The following is a 12,902-nucleotide window of genomic DNA, read 5'->3' on the forward strand; positions in this document are numbered from 1 at the left end:
ACAAGTTACAGGTAGTTCTCTAAGATCTCAAAGTCTTCTTACTTCTTGCTTAGTGCCCGATTCAGAGAAAATAAAACAGGTAGTATCCAGTGTCCCAGTCCTGAGGATAAGATGTTAATGGAGGCTTGTGTAAGAGTCAGAAGATAGGCTAGCACAGGGTTACACATTGGAAAAAAGAGACAGGAAAAGAGGAGAAAGAAAATGACAAATTGAGGTCATATTAAAGAAACCTATTGGAATAAAGTTATTTGGGGATCAAATTTAGTGGATTTTTCTGAGCATTAAAAACACTTAATTAGGGGCGCCTGGGTGGCTTAGTCGTTAAGCATCTGCCTTTGGCTCAGCTCATGATCCCAGGGTCCTGGGATTGAGCCCCGCATTGGGCTCCCTGCTCAGGTGGAAGCCTGCTTCTCCCTCTCCCCACTCCCCCTGCTTGTGGTCCCTCTGTTCCCTCTCTCTCTCTCTCACTCTCTGTCAAATAAATAAATAAATAGTCTTTAAAAAAATAAAGTGAAAACACTTATATAATACTGAAGTTAAGAAAGGGAGAAAGACAGTGGCTGTCACAGAGAGAATTTGCTGCCAAAGGAAGTTGCTTAAGCAACAGTTTCACAAATTGGTCGTTGTCTGGTCCTGACTTTGTAGGCCAAGAAGCATGATTTTGTTAAAGCACATGCTAGTCAGTTCCAATTAGAGATGGGCTGGGAGGCAGGGAGTGAGTAGGTGTACTATCTAAATAGTTTTCTTTTATTCTTGTTGGTGTTCCTCTTCTATCCCTTTACTTTCAGCTGATGGAATGGAACAGTGTTGGCAAGAGAACTTTCTTTGTGCTGGCTACTAGATATGCTTACTAACCAGGAGAAATTTTGGTTATAGGGAAGCTTTTTGCATCCATGTGCCAGGGTCCAACCTAAATATGCTGGAAAACTTGTTTCTCTGGTTTCCCTTGGTGAACATCTCTCTTTCTCTGTTTCCCAGTTGCTTCTGGGGTGCCCTAGAGAGACTTTCTCAATGGAGAAGCAACAGATCAACATCACAGAGAGGGATTTGTTTCTAAGAACTGGACACATAGTAGGCATTCAGTACAATCAACAGAAAGGGAAATAAGTGGGCTGATGAAGAGAATGCTGTTGGTTACCATTCCAGAATTAAGTGCTCTAAGCACAGCCAGAACAGAATTCCAAGCTGATTTTTCATATGTGATACTGTAGATTTAAATACTTACCTAGGACGTTGGAGTTGGTCAGATTTGTCCCATACATATATACAGTGTGTGAGCACATATAGTAAACAGAAAAATGTACAGACCACAGAGGGCATGACTTAAAGCAGTTTACTCTCCTTAACACTGCCCTGGGTCAAGAGGATTAAAAGAGTTGGAGCTGTCTCACAGAAAGGAGTGTGTGTGTGTATGTGTGTGCGCATGTACATTTGTTTGTATTTGCTTGCTTGTTTTCACTGACTAGGTTTTAAGATTCTGGCTTTAGTTTTCCAGAATAAAATAATATTGGCATGTTCTTTTGTTGGATAAAATAGATACCTTTCTCTTTCTAACTTGGAAATAATATATTCTAGTTCTATTAGGAAATTTTAAATAAAAATTCACTTTAATGCAGATCCCTCAGGATCAATTTGTATTGGTCTTATAGTTAATGTTAGTTTAATTCAGATGGCCACAGACCTATAAAATAATTTTTCTCTTTTTATAATTTTTGTTACTTTTTAGGTTATCAAGAAAAAGTAAAATATGACTAATTTAGATACATGAAAGTTTTTTATATTTAGACATTTTAAAATATTTCTAAAAACTGATGATATTGTTTTTCTTTAAGTATGCCATCATATTTACAACTTAAGATATATGTGTAAGTAAATATATAATATTCATGCTACATAGAAGAAGCAAAAATGTTGCTAAAATAGTGTTACTCCTGATATGTTTAAATATACAAGAAAGGTTAAGGAAGTCAATTTAAAGCATCGTCTAACTTTGTCCATTCTGCAAGGTAAGTAGGGAGGACTTTAGTGGATTAATACCTTATTAAAATAGAATATTTCTGCTCTAGTCAGAGCTTTTCTTTAAGCTTATGTTTGTAAATTTATAATGTAATTTGCATTATAATGCAGTTCAAACTGTACATGAAGAACATGTGTTAGTTGTGTATTTATTTATTGCAAAGGACCTGGCAGACGTGACTTCTACATCACATTTTCAGTGTTTCTGTTAAGTCTCATAAAAACTCCTCACTGAAGCTAAATCACAGAATAGATAGGGTTAGACCACATGTGTTGTGACCCAGTACACGCAGTTATTTCACAGGGTCCTGTGCAGTCCCTGTTTCCTAGACACGAGACGTTCCTCTAACATCGTCTGATGTCATTTTACTGTGGCGACAAACAGTAAGAGTTTACTATTTATAAACCGTAAAAGCATTTGCCTCATGATTCTTGGAAATATACTGTCCAAAATTAGGAATGCATTTTCCCACCAACATGGTTTTAAATGACTCATATTTCAGTTCCTTGTACCTGTGTGGCTAGCTCTGTTTAACTGTGTAGGTTTACATTAGAGTGTTCAAATCAATTCTGTTGTTAGGAACCCTCAAGATTTTTGCAGTTAAGCTCTAGGGGTACGTAGGTCTAGCCTGGCACTCCAGGTGGGCTTTCCTGCCTTGTTACAGGAAGAGCAAGACGCCCAGCCTGCTTTCCTTCACTCTTTGAACCTGCCACAACTTGCTGTACTCCTTAGAACTTTTCCCTAGTCTCCCAAGGTTGGTTAGACAGTGGGACTGATCTCTCCATTCTGACTTCCGTGTTGTCTCCAGTTATAGTACTCATAGGCTCTTTATGTTTGATGGGGTTTATTCCAAATTTTCGGGAGAGAATCAGCAAAAGTAGCAAATATGAGGTGATTATAAAGGGTCTAGTAACTGCAAAAGTTCCTATTATAATGGTTAGTGATACGTTCACTATAATCCACATGAGCTTCTGCCTTACGCTTCCAAGTTGGTGCTCTGTGCCCTTCTTGCTGCCATCTTGGCCCCAAGGCCTGCTAGGGTGCCTGCATGTTGATGACTTCTATAGTTTTGCCTCACTCTTTTGTCTATCTCAGTTTCCTAAATGCCTTGCGGTAATCAGTTTTTACTTAAATCTTAATAGGTCACTGGGCCAAGGAAATGAACTGACAATATATTAGAAAAAACCTCATACGATTCATAAGTTTATGAAAACATTTTAAGTGTGATTAGTAATCAGTGAATTATAAATTATGTTCTATGGAGATATGGCTTACCATGAAATTACAGATTATTTTTAAAAATAAATAAAACTTTAGTCATTCTTTTTTTTAAAAAGATTTATGAATTTGTTATTTGAGAGAGAGAGCGTGCGTGCCTGCTGCGGGGGGTGGAGGAGGGGCAGAGGGAGAGAGAATATCTCAAGCAGACTCCATGCTGAGGGTGAAGCTGGACACAGGGCTCAATCTCATGACCCTGAGATCATGACCTGAGCTGAAATCAAGAGTCGTAGGCTTAACGAACTACACCACCCAGGCAGGTGCCTCTCAGTAGTCATTCTTATATGCTGTTGGCATAAGCTTCTTTGAAAGCAGTGTGTAGTATGTATTGAGAGACTTAAAAATACTTAGTTTTTGTCATAAAATCTGTATTAAAAAAATTCTAACTAAATTAGAAATGGAAAGATGTTTATTGAAGTATTTTTTGTCTGTGCTTCTAATTTTCTCTGATATATTTGGAAACAATATTAGAAATGGTTACTTATAACACATATGTGAGAATATTATATATCTAATGATGCTATGTTATGGAGAATCTTTAAATAATTTTGGAAAATAGTTTTATAAGGAGACTTACATGAAGAGATGGCAGGTGAGTTGGACCTTGAAGAACAGATGGGCATATAATTTCAGGTTGGACATTTCGTTGTGGGGAGACAACGTGAGCAAAGACACAAAGGTGGAAATGAGTTTATTATCCGGAAGGTAATGATTAATCTGGCTGGAAAGGGGGGGTTCATTTTGGAGGAGTAGGAGAAAATGTTATTTACCCGGTATGTGTTAGATACTTGCTAGGTATGGAACATACACAGATGACTAAAAGAGGAGAATAATGGGAATTCCCAGAGGAAGAGCATATAAAAGCGACAATTTCATGAAAAATTTGACAAAACTTAATGACCAGATAAAAGAAAATCAGAGATAACGAAAGTTTTGAGTTTGTGTGATGCTAGTGACAGAAATGGAAAAGTTGGAAAAGGAGACCCTGGTGTGACAAGATGCTCAGTGTAGTTCCCACAGTTGGTTTAGGACATGCACACAGCAGAGCTTTATTCATCCTGTACGCCTTATTCTGACTTTGGGTTTCCTTTTTCTGTAGAACCGAATGGTGTGCCTCATGTAGGTCTAGCTATGCCAGTTTCTAACTGACCAATGTGAAATGTGCCAGAAAGCACTTTCTAGGAAATTATAAAAATAATTTAAGTAGTACAAATATTTCAAGGTCTATGACATTTAGTTTGTTTATTTATTTATTTATTTATGTACTGGAAATAATACTTGTGTTTGATTCTGTTCACCTTATTTAATACCTTTGTGCATCACGCTGTAACATGTTGGGCATGGGGCCATAACCTGAAGGTAACAGTAAATCTCATTCTAAAGTGTATTATAGGTAAATCTCTTTCTTTGGCAGATGGGAGATTCTTTGGTCAGAGAGACCGACGAAGGTGAATGCTTCCCAGGCTCGCCAATTTAAACCTTGTATTAAGCAGATAAATTTTCCCACAAACCTCATACGGCTGGAAGTAAATAGTTCTCTTCTGGATTATTACACTGAATTAGATGCAGTCGTGTTACATGGTACGAAGGACAAGCCAGTGCTTTCTCTCAAGACTTCACTTATTGACATGAATGATCTAGAAGATGATGACTATGAAGAAAAGGATGGTTGTGGAATGGACAGTCTTAACAAAAAGTTTAGTAGTACTGCCCTCAGGGAAGGGCCAAATAATGGATATTTTGATAAACTGCCTTATGAGGTAAGACAAAGATAATCAGTAGCAGTATTGGACATAACACTATAATTTTTAAATGTTTAGGTATTAATGTTTATTTTGCTAGCTATCGGAGAAATAGAAGCATTGGTAAAGTGTACATAATCTCATGTATTATGTGTAGTTAACCTTTGAACAACATGGGTTTGAACTGTGTGGGTCCACTTATACATAGATTTTTTTTTTTTTTACAGTGTAATACTGTAAATGCATTTTCCTTAGGATTTTCTTAACATTTTCTCTTCTCTAGCGTATGTCATAGTACATAGTACATATAATATACAAAATGTGATACTCGACTGTTTATGTTAGCTGTAAGGCTTAAGTCAACAGTAGGCTCTTAATCGTTGACTTTTTGGGGAGTCAGAAGTTATACATGGATTTTCAACTGTGGAGGGGGATGATGCCCTTAACCCTTGCTGTTGTTCAAGGGTTGACTGTATTTCGATTCTGAAAAAACAAGACAAAATTATGTTAAGTAATCTTACCACTTTTGTCTTGCATTAGAGTATTAGTAAGACTGTGAGAGGGATGCTTATCTACTTGATAAGCCCATAGTTTCTCCAAGTGTCCTTTATGCTTCTCTACTAACTCTCTTCTATATTCTGCTGACTAGTTATAATTTTTGGTCTAGGCAGGTGGAGGGTGTCTTTGCCTAAAGCCTTGTTTTTAGTGTGTCTCTCCAGGGGCATTTCTGCAGTGTAGCAGTTTAGCATCCCTGACTCCCAGGCATCAGGTGCCAAAAGCACACCACCAGGCATTTTTGCCCCTTGCTGACCACTGCTATGTGTGGTTAAAAATAATATAACCAAATCTTTTCAAGAAAAATTTATAAACAAATTTCAGCCAATTTAGACTATCCCCTTCCAACTTGGTAGGTATTTCAGGTTTCATTGTAATAACACAAGTAACTTAACTTGCAGAGAACAGTAAGATGGCCTCTTGAAGGCCTAACGGTCACCACAATCCCCGTACATTTTGCAGTTAAAATGCTGTCATACATCCTGTGAAGTAGCTCAAGTTGGCACATAAAGATGAAGTTAAGGATCCAACGTAATTTAGTCAGTGAGCCATGGGACCAGGGTCCCACCCAGGCCATCTAGGTCAGGTCTTGTGTTATAGAAAGAAAGCTTCACAGATTGGATGAGACCTTCTGGCTCTTGGTTGGGAGGACTGAGGAAAGTCGAAGGAAGAGTTGAGTTGGGGAAAGAGGAGGATATGATCCTGACAGGGTTGTTCCCCAGGCTTCAAGGAGTATCTGTCCTCTCAACAGTGGGAGCAGTTCATCAGGAGGAAACGAAATCACTTCTTTGATTCTTACCCATTTCCTAAAACTACAAAATAGAGATTTAAATTCAGCAAATATATTTTGAACAGTTTTTGAATTTTATCCAGACCTGAGAAAAGGCTGACACACAGCATTCAGATGACTAACTGAGGGGAACTTCCGGCAGAAGGAAGAGAATGTACAGAGGTGAGAGGAAGTGAAACCCTGTGACCTGTTTGGGAACTCCGGTCTTTCAGGGTGACTGGGAGAGGATTGGATAGCAGAGGCTGTAGGAGATGAAGCTGGATGGAGGCTCAGAATAGCCTCGGTGCCTAACTCTACAGCACCCCGTTCGTGGAGATGACAGTGATTGGGACATCATGGCATTGGCAATGCACAGCCTGCATCTGAAAGGGCTTGTGGGTTTACTGAGAGATTTGCGTTTTATCCCTTCAGCCTGTGTTCCTCAGGGTGCTGTATTTCTTCAGTACCCAGCAAAATTAATCGGGGCGAAGTCCTAGATACTTGAGACTTTATATAAATACCTTGTGGTAAAAAATTAGAGATGATATACCTGTAATAGTTTCACACTCACTTTCTTGTATTCTCTTGTATTCTTCATAATGCTTTTTTGAGTGGGAGAGAAAGGTGTGGAATAGCTAACATTCCAGGAACGTCCCATAATATGCAGGCATTTTTGCACATGCGTTGTCCCACAATTAGAATAATTGCCCAGGTTTTTGGCCTTCATGTAAATTTTGTCTTTCATATGTGTCATGGTATTAAAAAGACCGTGGACCTTTTCTGTAGTCAGTGGGGAAACACTGAAGGTTTTATTTAATTTATTTAAAAAATGAGAATAAGAAAATGAGATTTCTGTCTTGGATTACTCTGCTGGCAAATGAAGAGTAGACCAAGAGGAGGTCAGGGTGGGAGTCAGGGACACCGGTTAGGAAATTACTGCTGTAATTGAGGCAAGAAATGATGAAGCCTGGATACTGGAAAATTTGGAAAGGAGATGAGTAAGAGAAATATTCTCAGAGCTCAGAGGGTAGAAATTGAAAGTAATAAGTAAATGTTCATCTCTAGATGAAGCAGACCATCAGAGAGACTTTCAGGTTTCTGGTCGAAATGACTAGGTGGATGGACATGCCATTAATCATAAGACAGTGAGTGAAGGTAGGAAGGACATACTGACTTTGAGGTGCCTGTGATTCACCAAAGCATCTCAACTGGTTGAGGACAGTAGGCAGTTAGTATTTCAGTTTGAAATGCAGGAGGAATGTCTGAGTTTATATTTGAGTGAGTCTACTTGAAAGAGGCAAGGGGCACCATGGTAGATAAAATTAACTGGGGAAAGTCTGTCGAGTATGAATCAAGGGCCAAGAGCAGAATTCTGGGAATACTAACATCTAGGAGTCCCATAGAGGAAGACCCGTCAGAAAAGGCACTCGAGATGAAGATGAAAGTCTTAAAGCAATAGGCATAGAAAACATAAAAAAGGACATAGCCACACTGCTGCAGAGAGCTAAATTACAAGTACCCACAGGTTTTGGTTGCTGGGAGATCTTTGATAATCCTTTACATTTATCAGTTTAGTGGAGCCATGAACATAGGTGAAGAATGAGAAAACCTTGCCATATTTGGTTAAGGCATGAAGGAGGGTGAGAGAAGCAGAGACAAAAACTGTTTACTTTGAGTGTAAGCAGAAAAATATTTCTGTGAATGTATTCTTTTTATGGGCTGTAACATGGAGAAGACTGTCCACCAATAATGAATACTACTTTGTCATCTTGCGTAACATTTCGCCCCTTTGTGTGGCACTCAAAAAAGGCATATCAAAATGGGGGAGAGTATGAATTATAGGAATTATCTGTTCTAACTTCTAAAAGGAGAAAAGACAAGTGAATGGTGGAGGGAGCAGCAGAGTAGGAAGATTTCTATCTGTGATGCAGGCTGGGAGAGATTTCAGCATGTTTCTATGCTGAAGGAAAGCAGAGCGAGAAGGCTTCCAGTACAGGTAAGGGGTTTGATCAGTACCACAGAGGCATGGGGAAGAAACCGGGAGACAGAATCTGTAGTCTGAGGACGTTACCTAGCCCTGACGAAAGCCGAGCACCATGCAGAGAGGGAGAACACTGAATGATCTCTCAGTGACTAAAAAAGAGAAACTTAAAAAAAAAAAAAAGTTACCCAAATTATCTTAAGATAATCCAAATTATTTAAAGTGGAAAAAAAAAACCCATATATAAATGTGTCAAATGACAGTGTTTTCATAGTTGAAGATAATTGTATTATGAGTAGAGTGGGTTTTGAGGGCAGATAGATCAATTCTGTTTGGGGAGTCCTCCCCACCATCACATCCTACATTCGCTGTAGTATCAAATGGTACTTCATGCTAGGATACCCCCATATAAAAACACGTTGTAATAGATACTAAATATGTAATGATTAATGGGTATTGTCTTGTAGGCCTGAAACGTGTCATCTCTTATTTAATCAAAATCCAAAAGTGCTTTTTCACATGTCAATGTCATGGTCTCTGACTTTTTGCTATTCTTTTTCTATTTTGATATTTGCTTAAAATGTAATATTAAGTATCATAGAATGTTTTCACACAAAATACACATCTTTTAACACTAGTGTCTTTTGTTTGGAATGATGCCAGAAATTGCCGGGTGTTATTTAAATTACAAATCATCTGGAAAAAGTGAATTATTGATCCTCTGATACAGGGATATATTTAATTTTTAATGCCTTCTTGCACTAACTGCTTAAAAATTCTCCTGATATGACTTAATATTGTAGTTAAAACAACAGATTTTTAATTCATTCTACAAATATTTTTTTTTTTTAAGATTTTATTTATTTATTTGACGGAGAGAGACACAGTGAAAGAGGGAACACAAGCAGGGGGAGTGGGAGAAGGAGAAGCAGGCTTCCCGCTGAGCAGGGAGCCCGATGTGGGGCTCGATCCCAGGACCCTGGGATCATGACCTGAGCCGAAGGCAGACGCTTAACGACTGAGCCACCCAGGTGCCCCTCATTCTACAAATATTTAAGATCCTACTGTTGCGAAGCCCAGATGGCTCTCATAGGTTCTTTCAAACGTTTAAGAAACAGATAAATCCTATATTATTTAAACTCTTCCCATGGCGTAAAGAAAAAGGAAAGCTTTCGATGTTTTTATGAAGCCAGGGTAACATTGTAGCACATAAAGACTACAGACCAATTTTACTTCTGCAAACAAATACAGTAGAGTAAATAGAATTATTTTAAAAGATAATACAACAAAATCATTCAGGACGCATTCCTGGAATTCAAGGGTGTTTTGCTATTAGAAATTGTTTTTGGTATTAGAGAATTATTATACCATAGTACTAGGTCAAAAGGAGAAAAATCCTATCCCATCTTAGTGGATACATAAAATTGGTTAACAAATGACAGCTGGATAGATACCCAAATTTGTTATCCATCACCGTTAAAAAAAAATATACATACCTTGTTAAGCTTCTTGATAGTAATTGTTTACTACCAAATATTATTAGCCAAAAGCTAACATCACATTTAGTTATCAAACACTAGAAATTCTTTCTCCAATGTGGTAGCCATTAGCCACATGTACTATTGAGCACTTGAAATATGGCTAATCTGAATTAAAATGTGTTGAAAGTATAAAATACAGGATTTCAAAGACTTCATACAAAAAAAAAGAATAAAATATCTCAGTAGTTTTATGTTGATTGCAAGTAGAAATGATCATTTTTAATATAGTATTAAATAAACTATATTAAAATTAATATCACTGTTCTTTTGCCTTTATTTTTAACTTTATTAAGGAATAATTGAAAAATATAATTGTATATATTTAAAGTGTACAACATGATGATTTCTTTTTTTTTTTCCTAAAGATTGTATTTATTTATTAGAGAGAGAGAGATCACAAGTAGGCAGACAGGCAGGCAGAGGGAGAGGGAGAAGCAGGCTCCCCGCTCAGCAGGGAGCCCGATGCGGGGCTTGATCACAGGACGCTGGGATCATGACCTGAGCCGAAGGCAGACACTTAACCGACTGAGCCACCCAGGCGCCCCTGATGATTTCATATACATATACATTGTAGAATGCTTTCCAAGATCGAGAAAAGTGACACATACGTCACCTCGTATCGCTCTTTTTTTTTTTTTTAATGTTTGTGTTGAAAATGCTTAAGATTTACTCTCAGTAACTTTCAGGTGTACAATACAGTATTATTAACTGCAGTCTTTTGACTTTTTAAAAAAATGTATTTACTTTAAAAATTACATATGTGCCACATTTGTGGCTCACATTTAAATTAAAGCCAGGAACAAGACAACAGTGTTACTTAACATTATTCTAGAAACACTAGCCAATGCTGGAAATATGAGAAGGAAAAGGCATAATTTTTGGAAAGGAGGCTATAAAATCATCATCATTTGCAGATGATATGATTATGTACTAGAATTCTTAGAATAGACAAACTATTAGGAACAAAGGTTGGCAGGTCACAAAGTTAATAGACAAAAATCAATAGCTTTAGGAACTCTAGGAACATGAAAGATCATTAAATGATAAATCGTACCATGCCCTTGCCTAAGAAGACACAATAAAGTCAAGGTGTCAGCTTTCCTTAATCTGTGTATTCAATGAAGTCCCAATTAAAATACAGAATTTTTTTTATTGTTTTTTAATTGGAAAGTTTACCTGAAAAAACATGAAAATACTCAGGAAAATTCTGGAAAAGAAGAGTAATGGAGGGAGCGCTAGTCCCACCAGATAATAAAGCATATTCTGAAGCTATGGGAATGATATTTGTGCATCAACAATGAAGATAGATTCTCATTTGCAGCCAAACAATCCAGTGCATTCCAATGCATAAACTCTAAAAAAATTAGAACAAAACTCATTTGACTTAGAGGTCTATTGATATGAGAGAAATAATGGATAAATAAATGGAACAGAATAGAGTCCAGAAACAGACCAAAAGAACAGAAATATTGGCAACTCCCTTGGCAAAGGGTTACATTTCTGTAGTTAAAAAAAGAACAGCAATAAAAAACAACAGTGCCATACTGTTTTTGTTTTTGTTTCTTCTTTTTCTGGTTTCAGAATGATGAAATTTATTGCTAACAGTGCTGTCTAGGACATAAGTGAATGGGTACTTTAAAAAAAATTATTGGGGCACCTGGGTGGCTCAGTCAAACATCTGCCTTCGGCTCAGGTCGTGATCTCAGGGTCCTGGGATCGAGCCCCGCATCGGGCTCCCTGCTCAGCAGGGGGCCTGCTTCTCCCTTTCCTCCTCCCCCTGCTTGTCCTCTCTCTCTCTCTGTGTGTGTGTGTCAAATAAAGAAAATCTTTTGAAAAAATTATTTGAGAGAGAGAAAGAGAGAGTATGTGTGAGGGGAAGGGCAGAGGGAAAGAATCTCAAGCAGACTCCCTTCTGAGCACGGAGCCTGATGCGGGGCTCGATCCTACAACCCATGAGATCATGACCTACGCCAAAACCAAGAGTGGGTCACCCAACCGACTGAGCCACCCAGGTGCCCCTGAATGGGTACTTTTTTACACTGTAGTAAATTGATGCAAACACTCTGAAGGGCAATTTTGTGCTTATGTCAAAACTTAAAAGCATGAAATTTACCCTAAGGTATGTTTGCAAAGTTTGCCAAGATATACATACATGCACACACACAACATTATTGCAGTATTAAAACAGGAATTATGTCAGTGAGAAATCAGTTGGACAATTGATGTGACAATGCCACATCTACAAAAAGGAATGGGGTGGATTTCTATGTGCAGATAAAGAGGTACCTATAAGATACATCATTAAATGAGAAAAGCAAGGTATAGAACAGTGTATATAGTATCATTCTTTTAGTGCAAATCCAAAATGGGCTTTTGTATATATTTATTGGAAGAGATCAGAAAAACGTAAGGGCTTACCAGTGGGGAGAGGGTTCGTTAGATTTGATGATAGAAACTTCTCATTTTCTACCTTTCTTCGGTGTTTGGGTTTTCTAATGTTTTACCCCGATTTTCTTTTGTTGTTTGTATAATATTTTACATGTCAGCAGTTTACATGTTATTGGGGTGATGGGATTTTAGAATAATTTTTAATTTCCTTATCGTTCCCTCTTTTTTATATCAGACACCTTTAATATTTTTTAAAGTCCAGTTCAGTCTTAAAAATAAAGAGCAAAAATACCCCAAGCCTTACTGAACACAATCTATGTATTAGTCAGCAATGCTCATATTTTATGTACCCTTTAAGCTTATTTTAAATATCACGTTGTTGTCACTATTTTGTAAGTTTTTGGCCTAAAACAGTGAAATTCTGTCCTGAAGTGAATATTGGGCTTACGTAGTCAAATAAATTGAAGAACATCATTTAAGGTTAAAGGGTATATTTGCAAAACAAAAAGTGTAGCTAGACAAATACGCTGCATTAAGCAAGAAACTCAATATTCTCTCTCATCTAAAGATTTTTACCATTTAGCAAATATTTGATCTTTTTTTTTTCTTTGTTTCTTGGTCCAGAACAGGC

The 12,902-nt window shown here is 37.5% G+C and overlaps 1 protein-coding gene across 2 annotated transcripts in view; it reads left to right on the top strand.

The window, feature by feature from the left end:
• FBXL4 (F-box and leucine rich repeat protein 4) overlaps window positions 1–12,902 on the top strand; it is an 81,273-nt gene that overhangs the window by 19,580 nt on the left and 48,791 nt on the right. Inside the window, exons 4-5 of one of the 2 annotated variants that reach the window (XM_032408194.1) lie at window positions 3,929–4,000; window positions 4,710–5,055. In XM_032408194.1, coding sequence (XP_032264085.1) covers window positions 3,929–4,000; window positions 4,710–5,055 — 418 coding nt within the window. The remainder of the gene's footprint in view (window positions 1–3,928; window positions 4,001–4,709; window positions 5,056–12,902) is intronic. The other variant, XM_032408195.1, reaches the window with a different exon arrangement.

This window comes from Phoca vitulina, unplaced genomic scaffold, assembly GCF_004348235.1.
Source record: "Phoca vitulina isolate PV1807 unplaced genomic scaffold, GSC_HSeal_1.0 scaffold9, whole genome shotgun sequence".
NCBI classification, from domain to species: domain Eukaryota; kingdom Metazoa; phylum Chordata; class Mammalia; order Carnivora; family Phocidae; genus Phoca; species Phoca vitulina.